Source organism: Bison bison, unplaced genomic scaffold (genome assembly GCF_000754665.1).
Source record: "Bison bison bison isolate TAMUID 2011002044 unplaced genomic scaffold, Bison_UMD1.0 scf7180017864366, whole genome shotgun sequence".
Classification (NCBI taxonomy): Eukaryota; Metazoa; Chordata; class Mammalia; order Artiodactyla; family Bovidae; genus Bison; species Bison bison.
In genome coordinates, this window is record NW_011494938.1 from 2,488,847 (window position 1) to 2,505,958 (window position 17,112).

Sequence of the window (17,112 nt, forward strand, 5' to 3'; positions counted from 1 at the left end):
CCAGATTTTCTTGGTTTGTTTTTAGCTTCTGCTGGTTTTTCCTTTTGGCAAGTCTGCTCTAATTTCTAATCAGGCTAAAAACAACTTAAACTTGAGTCACTTCAGAAGTTAATACAACAGTGATGCTTGTGGGAGTGTTTATTTCACCGCCAGCTCGAAAAACTCCTCTTCTGAGTACAGTGTACAGGAAGGTACAGCTGCTCCTTCCTAAAATCTGGAAGAAGGCTTAACAAGAATTACAGAATCACAATTAGACTGCTAATTTTTCAGTGACTTCAGTGCCTTTAACCAAGCAAGATTAGCGGTTTACAGCTTTATTCTGAATTAATAATTTATGTAAATTTCTATAGTGACTATATAACTCGTGTATTCACTCTTTATAGTTAGATCTCACAGCTTCGGAAACCTTAACAAAATCCTTTAATCCAAGGAGGTTATGTGATATGGGAGAAAAAAGCAATAAATCAGAAAACACACCATCCAGATTCCAATTCCATTTCTGTCACTCCACTGTGTGACTTTAAAACTCTCAGTTACTTCTCTCCTATGTAGACAGGGACAAACAGCAGCAACCCTGCTCACTTCACAGAAACGACATGGAATGAATGATGTGAGTGCTCTTTGAATTCATTACGTAACAGACATCAGGAATTGATGCGATCCCTTTTGACTGATGTGGCAGTGGGACACACCGTGACTTTCCCAGCATCTTCATTAGTTAGTAGAGTACTGAGATGGCCAGAAGCTTTGGTATAAGCTGCAAAGGCTGTTCTAAAATAGTTTACCTTTAAAAATAGCCAACTTTCTTAAAACATACTTTAATTTACTAAGAGCTTGCTTTTTTTGTTTTTCAACTTAAAAGTAGCTTTGATATCCCACAAATTTTTAGCCTGACTTAGGTGGAATTTGAGAAGAAATGGACCTGGATATTGATTTTAGACTTTTAGACTAAACTTTTGGTTTTTTGAAAGGGAGAGGTCACCCTTAATTTTGACAGCTCAGGGATATTTGGAGCACTCTGTACTAAGGTCTGGCTCAGTATCTCTACAGTGGCCACTACTTTGCTTCCTAAATACATGATGTTTTGAGTAGCCTCACCTTACATATAGATTTGCAGAACAGGAAGAAGATTCTTGGAAGGGAGGATTGTGATGAAACCGATATAAATCTCTGTTTTAAAATCTTGTACAGCCTTCTGTTTTAAAATCTTTTCTTCTGGTTGAGACATTAGTCTTTAACGTTTGAGGAACTCTGTAACTGAAGACAAACAATAAAATACCAACAGAGAGGAAATTACTAAAGGATTGTATCTGTTTAAATTACTTTTATCAGTAACCCACTCTAGCCTCAGAAGGTATGAAGCTAAAGGAGAAGAGGGGATTTAAAATGAATATATTTTATTATGTAAATTTTTCTCTAACTTAAAGTATTATAATCTTAAATTCAGGGTTGTCTGATATTTAAATCGGGTCATTATCTTGATGACCACATATACCAGTATATTGGAAATAGATTTTTATGATAAATCCATGAATTTTATTTTGGCAGGTGGGAAATTAATATAGTTATTTTACTTTCAGGCTAAATTTAGGGTGATTCTTAATCAGACAAAAGTCAGACTAAATAGAGGTTTTCCACGCAAATAAATTCTGATTCTTGCTATATTCTATGCTAATAAAAGATATAGTATTTCTTATAAAGAACCCATAGTATGTAGCCTAACAAAAATAAATTTAGTTGCTACTCTCAATAAATTTATCATTAAATTAGAGCTTACCATTCCATAGTGATGTGAAATAGGAAAAGGATACTCCCAATAAAAAACGCAAGTTACTGAATTCTCCCCTCCTCCTTTTTAAAGACTCTTAACACCTAAATGTGGACATTGGTGAAATTTGAGTTACAATGACTGGTGAGTGGTTTTTTTTCCCCGTTATGGGAAGTTGTCCCCCAGCCACCAGGTCTCTCGTGCTGGTGACAGCAGCCTTTCTCCACAGGTTGGGAGAATACTGTCCGAGACTAGGATAGGCAGGGCACACTCGGTCAGCTTCCTGCTTTACGATGAATGAAAAGCAGGTGCTTTCATGGACATATGAATGAAAAGTAGGTCCTTTTCGTGGAAGCAGTTGAAGACTTGGGCTCTTATGGTGAAACTCTAATTGTGTCTGTGTGTATGCTCACTCAGTCTTGTCCAGCCTTTAGCCACCAGGAAAGCCCCCTCATTGTGTCTATTTGCAGTGCAAGTAATTAAAAGTTGTAAACAGAGCCAAATCAACATATTGTCATACATTGAATAGTTTTAATAACTTACAGGTGTTATTTGTAAGCATCTTTTAGCGGTTTTAATTAAGACCTCTAGGAAATAAAACAATTTAGAAACTGAATTTAACTTAATCAACGACATTATAAGATCTAATCTCCAGTTGAATGCTCTGTTGACATGATTTAAAGAAATCTAGATAACTCATCCTAGATAAATTAGTCTGGATGGCAGGGAAAAGTAATGGGTTATTGCTGTGGCCTCTGTGTTTTTGAAAGAGAGAAACCACCTGATGATGCTCTGAGATCCAGGTAGCATGTAGAAACTTGCTTCTGTGCTTTGCCTTTCTTCCCTTTGCATTCCTGTGGTCAATAATGAGTTTTAATATCAGCTAGTCAGAGTGTGCAGAGGTCAAGAAACAAGTTGATGTAAAATTTTAGTGTCAATGATTTTTCCACTAATTTAGGAAGAAACTAAAGCTAGCAATTGATTACAAAGTCCAAAGCACCCTGTGTGGTCAAAACACTTTGGGACTTTAAGAGCTGACTATTTAATCTCTTTTGGAAATGTAAATACTTTTAATCATTCTTCATAAAAGGTTTTAATAAGATATTTTTCCTTTTTCTTCATAGATCCCAATTTTGTTCGGACATTTCTTACAACATATAGATCCTTTTGTAAACCTCAAGAACTACTGAGTCTTATAATAGAAAGGTCTGTCATTTTAAAATGTTTAAGTTCTTTGTTCTTTTTTTAATGAGATTGAGCTAAGATTTAGAAATATTTTGAATGAGCTTTACATTTTAGTTCAAGAATACTTTAAGAAGAAAATATCTTGGAAGACCATTTGTTTTATATTACTATGTTAGCTTTGATTATTTAAATATAAAAATATTTTTTACATGGAAACTCAGTATGTGAAATTTCAAATTTATAGAATTAACCAGGTTAAAGAACTATAAAAATGTAGAATTTAGGCTCTGGAAATTGAATTTTTAATGATCTAAATGTTCTAAATAGAATTTTTTTAATATACCACATGTTGAAGAGAATGGAGTGAACAAGTACTATAATCAAGACAAGTGTTTCTAACCAAAGGGCACTCAACTTTTCAAAACTTACCATTAAAAAAGTTTATGTTAGCTTATTTAGAGTAATTACACAAGCCCAAAATTAATATCATTCCCTTACCTTTATAATCATACCTATTTTTTAGACATTGCATATATTCTTTATTCCTTATTACATTTCTAGTTTTATTTATCTTAGCAAGTATTCATTTCTTTTTAAAAAATTAGTCTTTACATTATAGATACCTCATTTGTTTTCACTGTTGTGTATATCCTTAGTAATTTTTACAGTTGCTTTCTTAATTGTGCTGACTAGTGAAAAGATTTATAGTTTTCTGTTGGCATAATTTGATATAATTGATCTTTTCATTAGTTTGTTCTATTTTATGTTAGGTTTGAAATTCCAGAGCCTGAGCCAACAGAAGCTGATCGCATCGCTATAGAGAATGGGGATCAACCCTTGAGTGCAGAACTAAAGAGATTTAGAAAAGAATATATACAGCCTGTGCAGCTGCGGTAAGCATTAAAATAAATAAGTAAATAAGTCTTCGTTGAACTTTTGTTTCAGAATTAAAGTAAATAAGATCTTTCCCAAGCAAGGAGGAAGTAACATGTAAAATGAGTGAAGTAAAGAGAAGTTATCAGAAATTACTGTGTAAGTGTTAATTAAAATAGAATTTTGAAGGTGATAAGCCACTTACAAGATTAAAGTTGACCCTGGAACACCATGGGGGTTAGGGACACTGACTGTCAGCAGGGTGGAAAATCCAGTTTACAGTCAGCCCTCTGAATCCTTGGTTCTACATCCACAGATTGAACCACCTGCCTAGGGTGTAGTACTGTGGTATAGATTTAGTGGGGGAAAAAAAATTACACCTGGAGCCGTGCAGTTCAAACCCTGTTATTCAAGGGTCATCTGTATTTAATTTGTTGAGTTACTGTGTTTTCATTTATACCTCTCATTGTGATAAATGTTTATGTTTGAGTTCCCATATAGTTCAATTCTTCTTCTGTGTTAATACCATAGAGTATTAAATGTATGTCGGCACTGGGTAGAGCACCACTTCTATGATTTTGAAAGAGATGCAGATCTTTTGCAGCGAATGGAGGAATTTATTGGAACCGTAAGAGGTATTTTCTTTTTTTTAAGTGCCTTAGTTTTATATGTAATAAAAGTATGGTGACTATCAACTAACATCACTACTCACTGTAGTTTAGAGGTATTTATAATAATGCCAGCATAATCAACTGGAAAAGTTAAATTTTTTCATCAAATGTTTTTGACCTACAAATTGTTTAATAATGATCCTGTTGATCCAGTGAATTTTCGTTTAGTAAATCATCTTACTGATTATTTTGGACTTGGATAGAAAGAGTCTCAATTTATGCTGTTTTTACACATCTGAAAGTATGTGTACCAGAGGACAATTAGAAACTGTTGTAGTAACACCACAATGGAGGTTGACTGGGAAACAGTTAGGTAAATAGTGCATAACATACAGAGAATCAGCAGCGTTTATTGAACTGAGACCGGAGAAACAAGAGTTCTCTTCTGAACTCTTGCCATTTGTTAGATAAATGGGTGAAATAATTTTGATTCTTTAGACTTCAGTAACACGACAAGCTAAGATTGATGATCTCCAGTTCCCCTTTTATTTCTAAAAATGTCCTCGACAAACTTGTTTCTATTTCCACTGTACACTTTAAATGAGAATCAAAAAATAAGGGATTAAATAATAGTACTTTCATGCCTAGTGCAAAACAAAGCCACATGAAAAACACACAAAAGGAAGGAATCAGTCCTATGGCGCTGTTTGGTTTATAAAATGCAGTTTGTTAGGTTAACAGCTAATGTTGTATGATCCTATCATTATAAATCTTATTTGTGTAAGATATCTTTTTTGGAGAGGATTATAAAATAATATTTTCAGCTAAAGTTTAGAACAATAGAAGTGAAAATTTTCTGCAAATAAATTACTTTCTCATTTTATTTAAAAAGGATGTGGAAGAATATATACCAAACTATTAATAAATGGTTAGCCACATGAAGAAAAATGAGACTAGGATAGGAAACAGGGAAATGCTAAAGGGAAACTTCATTTTTAAATTTTGGTTGTTTGAACTTTTTATAACAAAGATATATTCAGGTATCATTTATATGATTTTAAACTTTTTTTAAATAAAATATTGAGTAAAATACTTAAATGTTACTTTTCATATAATGTTATTTCAGGTAAAGCAATGAAAAAATGGGTTGAATCCATCACTAAAATAATCCAAAGGAAAAAAATTGCCAGAGACAATGGACCAGGTCATAATATTACATTTCAGAGTTCACCTCCTACGGTTGAGTGGCATATAAGCAGACCTGGGCACATCGAGACTTTTGACCTGCTCACCTTACACCCAATAGAAATTGCTCGACAACTCACTTTACTTGAATCAGATCTATATCGGTATGTAATTTGATGTTCAAGCTGAAAAATCATTTCAAATGAGTTAACTTTCAAAATGAAATCTGATTTCTGGCGTGTAGGATTATTATAAGACATAATGAGATAGTACACCAAGTGTCTTGTGATAAGGCCTTCTGTATAGAAGACGCCTCTTCTTTTACTCCTTGATCACCTTTGCTCTAGCTGGGTTTATAGCTTCTCTCTCTATGCAGTCGCCCCTAGTTAGTGAATCTACTAAAGTCATTTGCTAACTTCGTATCCTCGGGCAACTTTGATCTTGTGTGACTTACTCCTCTGCTGCTTAGTTTCCTCAAGAATAAATGGAGTTAATGATGGCACCTACTCCTAGAGCTGTTGTGCAAGGTTTAGAATAGTCCATATATTTATAGCACTTAGCACATTGCCCCACACAGAGTAAGGGCTCAGTGAGTGAGATAGCACCATTGTCATTATGAACTTAAGTCATAGCCATTTAACCTTTTTTAGTTTTTATACATTGATATAGCTGCTAACGGAGAAGGCAATGGCACCCCACTCCAGTACTCTTGCCTGGAAAATCCCATGGACAGAGAAGCCTGGTAGGCTGCAGTCCATGGCGTCGCTAAGAGTCGGACATGACTCAGCGACTTCACTTTCACTTTTCACTTTCATGCACTGGAGAAGGAAATGGCAACCCACTCCAGTGTTCTTGCCTGGAGAATCCCAGGGACGGGGGAGCCTCGTAGGCTGCCATCTATGGGGTCGCACAGAGTCAGACACGACTGAAGCGACTTAGCAGCAGCAGCATAGCTGCTAATCTCAAAAAACATGCCTGTTTCTAGTTTTAAATTTAGACTTTTTCGATTTCAAGCTGTTTATTTTTTTAATAACTAAATGGAAAAGGAAACTAAATGTATAGGTTTCCCACCAAAGATCATCACTATTCCCAAAATCAGTGTTAGAACCTTTTGTTTTTCTTTCCCAAGACTCCTCCTAAGAGAGTTTTTTCCCTTCCTTGGGGAGATTTATGAATTGCAGCAATTACTATACCCTCAATTATTATATCATTATTTAAAAGAATTATCCCAAACTACTTTCTTACCCTCATTTGTTAGATAATATTTATAAGTGCTGGGAAAGACACTGTGAAGAAACCCCACCCATGCCCAAAGCAAAATACTGCTCTAAAGCAATAAAAAGAGTACACAGGTACATGCATACAAAATTTTTTTTAAATCAATGGAAAAAATGCAGAATTATAATGCTTTTGTTTTACCTTGTTTTCGTAAACCTTTTATCTCACTTGATAAAACAGTATACTAGAGGGAAAAGTATCATGCAGAATTATGTCTTGATGATTTTAGAGCTGTACAGCCATCAGAATTAGTTGGAAGTGTGTGGACAAAAGAAGACAAAGAAATTAATTCTCCTAATCTTCTGAAAATGATCCGACATACCACTAATCTCACTCTGTGGTTTGAGAAGTAAGTCTTATCGATCTTCTTACTTTTGTAACAGTCAGTGATGTTATAAATTTCACTGCAGTTTTATTTCCGTGTCTCATGTGTTTGTTGTTGTTCCTCTGTTCTGCCTTTCTTTGACAGTTGGTGAATATTTTTCTAAAACAGCATTTTAAGTGTTTTTTTTGTTGTTGTTGTTAATGATTGCCTTTTAGGTTTGCCACGTGCATCATAACAGAATTAGTTTCAGATTATACCCGAATTCCAGTGATATATAAAAATGTTACTCCTCTATAGCTCTCTTCACTACCCCCCTTTTGTGGTATTGTAACATGTACTACATATAATTAACGATGTAGATCTAGCAGTGCACTGTTATAATTGTTGTTTTACTACCACTTGGTATTATTTTCTTAGCCCTTCCCAGCTTTGCTCTCTTATTGGCAATGTATTTCATGTACGTTACATTTCTATGTGTTATAGACCCAACAATACATTACATACATATTATTTTATCCAGTTGTTTTTTAAAATCAGTTTTAAAAAACATTGAGGAAAAAATAGGCATTTACAGCGTTTTTTATAATTAACTAATTACCTTTAGCAGTGTTGTTTGTGTGGATTCACACTGCTGTCTGGGGTTACTTGCCTTTAGCTTGAAGAACTTAAGTTAGCACTTCTTATATGGTGGGTCTGTTAGCAACAATTCTCTTAGTTTTTGTTTATATTGAAAAATCTTTACTTTGTCTTCATTTTTGAAAAACAATACCTCTATAAGTTTAACTGTTTATTTCTTCCGCCAGTTCAAACTGACTATTGAGTCGCTCTAGTAAAATTTTTATTTTAATTATCATATTTTTCAAATCCAGAGTTTCCATTTGGTTTCTTCTGCAATTCCTGTGTTTTTTGGGACACTCCTATTGATGCACACTGTCATCAGCACCCCCCACCACTTTGCTTTTTAAATCATACTCCCCTTTAGTTCTGTGAATAAATTCAGAATGACTACTTTGAAATCTTTTTTGTTGTTGTTGTTTAATCTGACTTATCAGATCTGTCTTACAGGCAGTTTACCATTCCCTGTTTTTTTCTCCCCCATTGAGTCTTGACATTTTAGATGTCAAAGGAGATGGGGCCCCTGTTTTTGGCTGTCTAATTGTGTCCCCCCACCCCCGACCTCTGCAAGGTTCTCTGAGGAAGCAGACTCTTGCCTCTCTTACTGAATTGTAAATTTCCTGAATAGATGTTTCTTTACTTGCTGTTTACTTTTAGGGCCATTTCTAGAGACTGCTAAAACTTATATAATTTTCACCAGTGTCCCTGAGGAGTAAGGAAGCATAACTTCTTGTCATGTCAGAAGTCCAGAATCTCAATACAGTTTTTTAATTGGAACTGGAAATAAGAGTTTTATGTACTGGCCATATTTTTTATGATCTTGACCCATGTTTTATAAGGGTGATGTGAAATTTGCACAGATCATATTGGCATTATCAGAACAAGAGACCAGTGACATAGGGAATGACTGGAGCTATAGTGTGGGTAAAGACCAGAAAGCAATTCCTAAAGAGAAATAATTCCTCTGAAAGTTCTGACTTCCTTTTATTTATTTATTTTACTTCTTAGCCTCTAAAAAGTAAAACTTTGGAGTTTGCCCTCTAAGTGTTGCTTCCTGATTTCTTCTTTATCAACTCAAATAACTATACTTCAATTGCAAAGGCTCTTTTCCATCATAATAGTTAAGTTATGTCTGTAAAGAGGAAACATAACTCATAAGACCTACAGACAATTTCCATCTCTGTCCTATTTTTAATAGATTGCTGAGAAGGCAGCCATTTCTTTTTCTTTTCTCTTTTGTTTTTTTAATTGTGGTAAGATTTTTTTCAATGTATAAATACAATATTGTTATCTGTAGGCATAATGTTGTACAGCATATCTGTAGAACTTCTTTATCTTGTGTAAATAAGTGCTAATCAGCATGAAAATTTATACATTGATAAGCAACTCACCATTTTCCTGGTTCCCCTGGGAACCATCATTTTATTCTTTGATTCTATAAGTTGTTTTTTTTTTTTAGATACCTCACATACGTAGAATCATGCAATAGTTGTCCTTCTACCACTCGCTTATTTCACGTAGCATAATGTCCTCAGTGTTCATTTTTTTATTTCCTTTTTAAGACTGAATAATACTCCATTGTACATCTATTTCTTGTTTTCTTTATTCTTTCATTTGTAGATGGACATTTAGGTTGTTTCCATATTTGGCTACTGTGAACAGTGTTGGAATGAACATGGGAGTGCTAATATCTCTTTGAGATACTGATTGCAGTAGTTTTGGATAAATACCTAGAAGCAGGATTGCTGATCATGGGAAAGTCCTATTTTTGAATTTTTGTTGTTGTTGTTGAGGATCTGCCATACTGTTTTCTATAGCGACTACATCATTCTGCATTCTCACCGTTAACATTGTATAAGGGGTCCAGTTTCTGCCTTTTCAGTGGAAGAGGTTCTTGTTCACTTGCCACAGTGGTTTTTGGCCATAGATGTGCATTAGAATTGAAATCACTTCTCAATAAACCACCCCAGACTTACCTGGTTTTTACAAAAGCTCCACAGGTGATCTCATTTTGTATACCTAGTTAATAGCAACTAAAATCATTTTTTAAAAGATGTAAATATATTATACTTGTATCATACCTTTTAAAATGTCCAGAAAAATAGTTAACCAATAGATGATATATTTATAGACATCTGGCTAATGTTTTAATGCATAAACATATTTAATTTGATAATAAGGCAAGTTTATTTTGATAATTTTGCAGTGTTTTTTTTTCATTGTGTTAGATCAGCTTCATCAGAGAATAGTGTAATCTGCAACTTTACATTTTTGTTAATATTTAATATTGGTTTATATTTATTTTTCCATATGTGTATTTTATTTTTTCTTAGATTGATTTGTTTAATATTACATTATTGAAAACCTCTGGAGAGGGGAATGGCTACTCACTCCAGTATTCTTGCCTGGAGAACTCCATGGACAGAAGAGCCCAGCAGGCTGTAATATATAGGGTTGCAAAAAGTCAGACAGGACAGAACAGCCATTGAAAACCAAGTTTAAAATATTATTTTCTTTACCGATAAGTGAGTAGTACATTAAAAATTCTCTCAGATATTAGAAATAGAGAATAAATGCTCACTGAGGAATTCTTTTTTTGAGCATAGCTTCTTTTTACTTGGATATATATACTTTCCAAGGATTCTTGGCTTTTAAATATAAAGAGCTTTTGTTTTCATTGACTTCTTTATTCTTTCTGATTTTTAAAATTTTATGCTTAATTGTAAAAGTCACTTTTTAACATTATAGTGCTTATCTCAAGAGCTGTTCTTAGAAATGTAGCTAATTATTCCTACATATCAAAAAAATTGAGCATTGATCACTAAAATCTTATGATTAGATGAAGAATAAGAGTCAGAGAATTATAAAATTTGAGAATAAATTTCCCTAGAACACACCCACATCCTGAAGACCAGCATCCATTCAACAAAATGATAGACATTGTGCTCGTACTCACTCCTGTCTGACTCTTTGCAACCCCGTGGACTGTAGCCCACCAGGCTCCTCTGTCCATGGAATTTGCCTAGCAAGAATACTGTAGTGAGTTGCCATTTCCTACTCCAGGGGATCTTCCCCGTTCAGGGATTGAACCCGGGTCTCCCACATCTCCTGGGTTGGGAGGCAGATTCTTTACCTGCTGAGCCACCTAGGAGAACTCCAATGCTGAGAGCAAACTCACCAAATACAGTAGGAAAAATGATTGACTGATTTGGTCTGGAAAACAAGAAGAGCAGCATGCCTGACTGAAAGCATTTCCTTCTATTCACCTACTATTTACCTGCCACCCTGAATACATACTCTCTATTGTTATACTATAGCTACCCTCCACTCCATTTTATTTGGTAAATTCTTTAAATCATACCTTTGTTGGGAAAACTACAAATATTTTAATTCACTTTTTGTCTTTGATTCCCAGATGTATTGTAGAAACTGAAAACTTAGAAGAAAGAGTAGCTGTGGTGAGTCGAATAATTGAGATTCTACAAGTGTTCCAAGAGCTCAACAACTTCAATGGTGTTCTTGAGGTTGTCAGTGCTATGAACTCATCCCCTGTTTACAGACTAGACCACACGTTTGAGGTAGGTTTGCAAAGGTGTTTTTTTAAATTAACTTCCATTCCCCATTCTAAGGATCAGGATTTTAACAATTATGATCTTTAGAGGCACATCTATCTTTTCAGTAACAGCCAAAATGATGTAATTATCTAAATTTTTTATTGAATTGGTGTGCTCTTTTTAAATTAGGCAACCTCATTAAAATACATTCACAGGTCCTAGCCTAAGTTAGAAGAAAAAGATTTCAGCATCTGATTTGTAATATAATGTATAATAAAATGCTCAGATAATTGAGGAATGGCAAGATAAACTAGATTTTTCTCACATACACACCCTTCTTTAAGATTGTACTAGAGGCTGTGAAGACAGTCTTCTTGAAGCAGTGTTATCATTCTTAGAGTCAAACTGATACTGTTGTGTTTGGGCTTTTTTACTGTAAGCCTGGCATTTTGGGGCAAAATCTGTGATTCCTTTTCTAAATTTATATTCCCTAAATATTTTTTTTTCTTGTAGCAAATACCAAGTCGCCAAAAGAAAATTTTAGAAGAAGCTCATGAACTAAGTGAAGATCACTATAAGAAATATTTGGCAAAACTCAGGTCTATTAATCCACCATGTGTGCCTTTCTTTGGTGAGCATTTCTTCTTAAATTTTTATCATGTTTCTAAGACAGTTTTTCATTAAGTGACTGAGTATACACATGTCTAATATACCAGCTGAAAATACTTAACAAATATTTAGCACCTGAATCCCCTTAGAATTTTTCTCTGTGAGGACTTTAAGATCAAGCTTAATATGTACATTCTACTTTTTATTTCCATAATGGGCAGCCATTCAGTATTGTATAATGCTTACTTCGGTTTTAATATTCATAGAAGTCTTTTTTATTGACTTTTAATAAACCAGACACTCTGCAGAAGAGGCATGACCATATTTACCCATATTTATAACCATGCTTCTTATATACAGTTTTTTTCACATGGCTAAAAATAATGTGCCTTAGGGCCCACACGTTCTTTCTACACATCAAAATTTTACCTACTCTTTTTCCCTCTCTTCTGCACAAGAGGAAAGAAAGTAGTGCCTTTTCTTTCTGTTAAGACTGAAACCTACCAACCATCTAAATCTTCTCCCTTCTGATAGGTTTCTCTCTCTTATTCCATCATTTATTTCCTGTATTTTATATCTTTAGTATCTCTTTCCAGAGAAGGCAGTGGCACCCCACTCCAGTACTCTTGCCTGGAAAATCCCATGGACGGAGGAGCCTGGTAGGGTGCAGTCCATGGGGTCGCCAAGAGTCAGACACGACTGAGTGACTTCACTTTCACTTTTCACTTTCATGCAGTGGAGAAGGAAATGGCAACCCACTCCAGTGTTCTTGCCTGGAGAATCCCAGGGACGGGGGAGCCTGGTGGGCTGCCGTCTATGGGGTCGCACAAGAGTCGGACACGACTGAAGTGACTTAGCAGCATCAGTATCTCTTTCACACTGGTTTCTTTTCTGTGCTAGGATGTATGCTCTGGTGATTCTTCCTCTAAATACTTACAAAAATTATGACCTCAATTACATATGTGGTGTTTAATCTTTTTAGTATACGGTATATTTTCTTCTAGCCTTTCCCTTATCTCTATTTGTATATTTTCTATATAGTTTTAAGTTATACTGCATGTAACATTGTTATGTCCTGGTATTTTTTCAGTTAACATCTTTGTTCAGGCTTTCTAATAACCATTTTTGTATTTGCTTTTAATCTTTGTCCTATACATATTGTATATAGTTGTAATTGTGTGACATGTACACAGGGTTTTCTTTTTTCACTTACCATGTCCCAAATGTATGGTGTTTTTTTAGTCTTCATAATTACCATTTCTCATGGCTACATGACGTTCTTTAAAGTTGTTATGACAGTTTATTTAACCATTACCCTATGACCTGACGCGTCTGCGTGTGTTGTGTCTCTTTTTTGCTTTCCTAAATAATGTTATAATGAATATCTTCATATTTTTGCCTATTTTATGGATTTGAGAATATTTTCTCGAGCTGTAAAGCCAATCTAGCTAGATAATTTATATCTAACTGGATATTTCTTGAGCTAGATATTTTTACCAATCTGCCTTTTAGTTTTTATTCTTCGAAATACAGTATTTTTTAAATTCTATAATCTGTTCATTTTCCCCATTATGATTTCTATTGTTTCTAACCTTAGGAAGTTCTTCCAGTTTAGAAATTTAATATTCAGTCATATTTTCTCCTGGCTTTATGACTTGACCTATAAAATTATATTTAACTGTTTAATCAAGTTGAAATCTCTTTTAGATATCATGAAATACTCAAATTTATTTCTCCACCAATTCTTTATTTGTTGACCCTAGTTTATTGAATAAGTTTTCTTTATTCCCATTTACATATTGTACCCCCTTCTTTAAAAAAAAATATTCCCCATTAAATTCTTTTTATATTATTTTAATTTTATTGAAGTAGAGTTGATTTACAGTGTCATGTTAGTTTCAGGTATACAGCAAAGTGATTCAGTTATATACATACACATATTCATCCTTTTCTAGATCCTTTTCTCATATAGGTTATCACAGAAGGTTAAGTAGAGTTCCCTGTGCTATACAGTAGGTCCTTGTTGCTTATCTATCATATATAGTAATGAGTACATGTTCATCCCAAGCTCCTGATTTATCCCTCCCTCCAGCATTTCCCCTTTGATAACCCATAAGTTTGTTTTCAATATCTGTATGTCTGTTTCTGTTTTGTCAATAAGTTCATTTGTATCTTTTTTAAAATTAGGTTCCACATATGAATGATATCATATGATACCTGTCATTCTCTGTCCAACTACTTCACTTAGTACAATAATCTCTAGGTCCGTCCCATTAACTTCTTATCCTTGTGCCCCAGTCTTAATGACTGGCACTTTATAATCCATGATTCTCATCCAGGGCAGTTTTTGCCCTCCAAGAAACATTTAGCAGTGTCTAGAGACATTTTTTTTTTTTATTTTTCAATATAGACAGGAATATTGCTAACATTCTTCAGTGCACAGGACAGTCCTCCACAACAAAGAAATAACCAGTTTAAAAGGTCAGCAGTACCAAGGATAAGATATCTTGCTTTAGGGAATTCCTTGGCAATCCGGTGGTTAAGACTTGGAGCTCTCACTGCCAGGGCCCCAGGGTTCAATCCCTGGTGGAAGAACTAAGATCTCAGAAGCCAAAGTAGCAGGACCAAAAAACCCCCAAAATTCTGCTTTATATTTAAAATATTGTCATATATGATAAAGTTGGCTTGTCTTTGTTTCTTCAGTAGTTTCTTTGCCAATTTTGTCTCTTTATTTTTCCAAATGAACTTGGGAATGAGGGGGTAATTCCCCAAAATACAGCTGGAATGATCTATCAATTAATTTGGAAAGGAGGTACATATATGATATTTAGTTTTTTCCTTAGGTATTTTTAATTATGAATGGTATTTATTTTTTTAATAGTCAATTTCCCTTAATTCCAGGAATTATTCATTTCAGGAGATTTTCTAAATATGTAATCATATCTAGAATAATAATAGTGGCTCTTCCTTTTATCTTATTTGTGTTAAGCCTTATAGCATTAATAACTTCCCAAAGGTTAAATGATAATAAAAATAAGAAGTTCTGTTTTAATCTCCATTTCAACAGGGATAGGTATAATTTTGCCGTTTGCTTGATTCGATGCTGTTTACTGTGTTTAGAAAATTTCTCTTTATAGTTTTCTACTGCGTTTTTATTGGCAATATACATTTACTGTTTTAAGTAATTTTCTATCTGAGAGCAAATGATTTTTCTTGTTTAACAAATTAAAATTACAAGTTTGCTAATACTGAAACTTTCTGTTTATTAACATTAAGCCTTAATTTGTTCATAGTGGAGTAATCTGTTAAATATACAAATGAATTCTATGCATTATCATTTTATTTAGGATTTTTGCATCCATCTTTGTAAATGAGATTGCTCTGTGGTTTCTCTTCTTGTACTATATTTATCAGCTTTTGTTATTATGGTTATATTTACTTTGTAACAAAGGTTTAGAAGCTTTCCATATTATTTTATTCCAGGATGTCATAAAATGATCTAGCCTTTAAATTTTGAAATATTCCAACAGAAAAATCATCTGGGCCTAGAATATTTTGTATCATGTAGTTCTATAATAACATTTTCATTTCTTCCCTAATTTTCTTTCTGATTCAGTTTTGTTTTGTGTTTTTGCTACACAGTTGTCTCATTTAGGTATTTTAAAGTACTAGCATTCTGTCTATTAAAATGAAACTTTTGAATTTGCTCCTGTTTGCAATATATTTTACCATTTCTATTTTTACTGTTTGTTTTACATACTGAGTTTTTCTTCAAAACAAAGCTGAAACATAATTATTCTCCCTGATTTTATAGTTTTATGTCATTCATGACTTTTTATCATTATTAATTTATTCTGTCTTCTGAGGATTTTTCCCCATAAATGATTGATAAAATTGTTGAGTTCATTTATTTTCTCTTCCTGATAAAACAATGAAGTCCATGCATTTACTTTTAAGTGTGGTAACTGGTGCCAGTTCATAAACAAAGGAACCTAAGAAGGACCTTAGGTCTGATGTTTATTTCATTCAACCTGTCTACAAATGTTTCTTGAGTACCTAAGTATCAGGAACTATGTCAGGTGCTTAGAAAAAAATGAAATATACGTAGTCATTCAGTACACTTGCTAAACTTATAATCGTGCTATTCGTGATATCCTGTGGTCCCTGTTACTAGATTTTTCCCCTCTATTAAGAGGGTCAAGGGTAGTATCTACCTGACACTTAATTTCTTTATCGTCTTATCAGAATTTGTTACTCAGTTTTTTTTGGCTGGCACTGCACTATTTACAGAAAGATAAAAATCAGGCAGTTTCTCCTTCTAAGGTTACACCAGGCTACGGGTCTACATCCCAATTTTTCTCCATACACTAAAAGGTTCTACTCACAGATAGAATGCATATATATGGGCAGACTAACATTTCCTCTCAGGTAATAGGATGCGTGGTAGATTCCTACCTCAACCAAGTCTCACCTCTCTAAAGAAAATTCCAAGCCCACAGCCTCGGCTCTGCTCTTCCTTTTACACAGCTTTGATTTTGTGTCCTACCCCTGTTTCTGGTTGGTTTGCTTCCTCTCCACTCTTGCTTTCCTGCCATTTTAGAATTGACTATATGTCTCTTGTATCCTGCTCTAGTTTGCAAATGCTTTCATTTCTGTTCTGAAATAATGTGCTGCGTTTATTCATTCAGACACATCAGTTGAATGCCTGTATGTGCCAGAACCAGGACTAGGTGTTGAGAATAGAGGGACAAGTAAAACAGTCTTATCCTCAATAAGCTCCCTTGAAAGAGCAGGAAAATAAGTTACAGTGCTGTGTAGTAAATATACCACTATTGTAGAAACATGTAAGTCAGAGCATCAACAAAGTGTTGTGGGAACCCTGAGCAGACACTTTTTCCCAGAAACCTCACCCCTCTTCATTATTTGTCATAATGCTCTGCTTTTCCCCTCCCTACAACAGCTGACTTCAGAGCAGGTATGTAAAATGATGTTTTTTGTTTTTTTTTTTTAATTAAGCCTTAACAGTTTATAACATTCAGGTCATATATATATATATGTGCAGTACATTTTCTATCATATATGTGTGTATACATATATATAAAGATATAT

At 34.1% G+C, this 17,112-nt stretch overlaps 1 protein-coding gene across 3 annotated transcripts in view; it reads left to right on the forward strand.

Annotated features, from left to right (window-relative positions):
* The window catches only part of SOS1 (son of sevenless homolog 1 (Drosophila)), a 132,270-nt gene that overhangs the window by 95,478 nt on the left and 19,680 nt on the right, over positions 1 to 17,112 (forward strand). For all 3 annotated transcript variants that reach the window (XM_010855571.1, XM_010855572.1, XM_010855573.1), the window contains 7 exons: positions 2,893 to 2,974; positions 3,724 to 3,846; positions 4,358 to 4,461; positions 5,564 to 5,786; positions 7,130 to 7,249; positions 11,256 to 11,418; positions 11,908 to 12,025. In XM_010855571.1, coding sequence (XP_010853873.1) covers positions 2,893 to 2,974; positions 3,724 to 3,846; positions 4,358 to 4,461; positions 5,564 to 5,786; positions 7,130 to 7,249; positions 11,256 to 11,418; positions 11,908 to 12,025 — 933 coding nt within the window. The remainder of the gene's footprint in view (positions 1 to 2,892; positions 2,975 to 3,723; positions 3,847 to 4,357; positions 4,462 to 5,563; positions 5,787 to 7,129; positions 7,250 to 11,255; positions 11,419 to 11,907; positions 12,026 to 17,112) is intronic.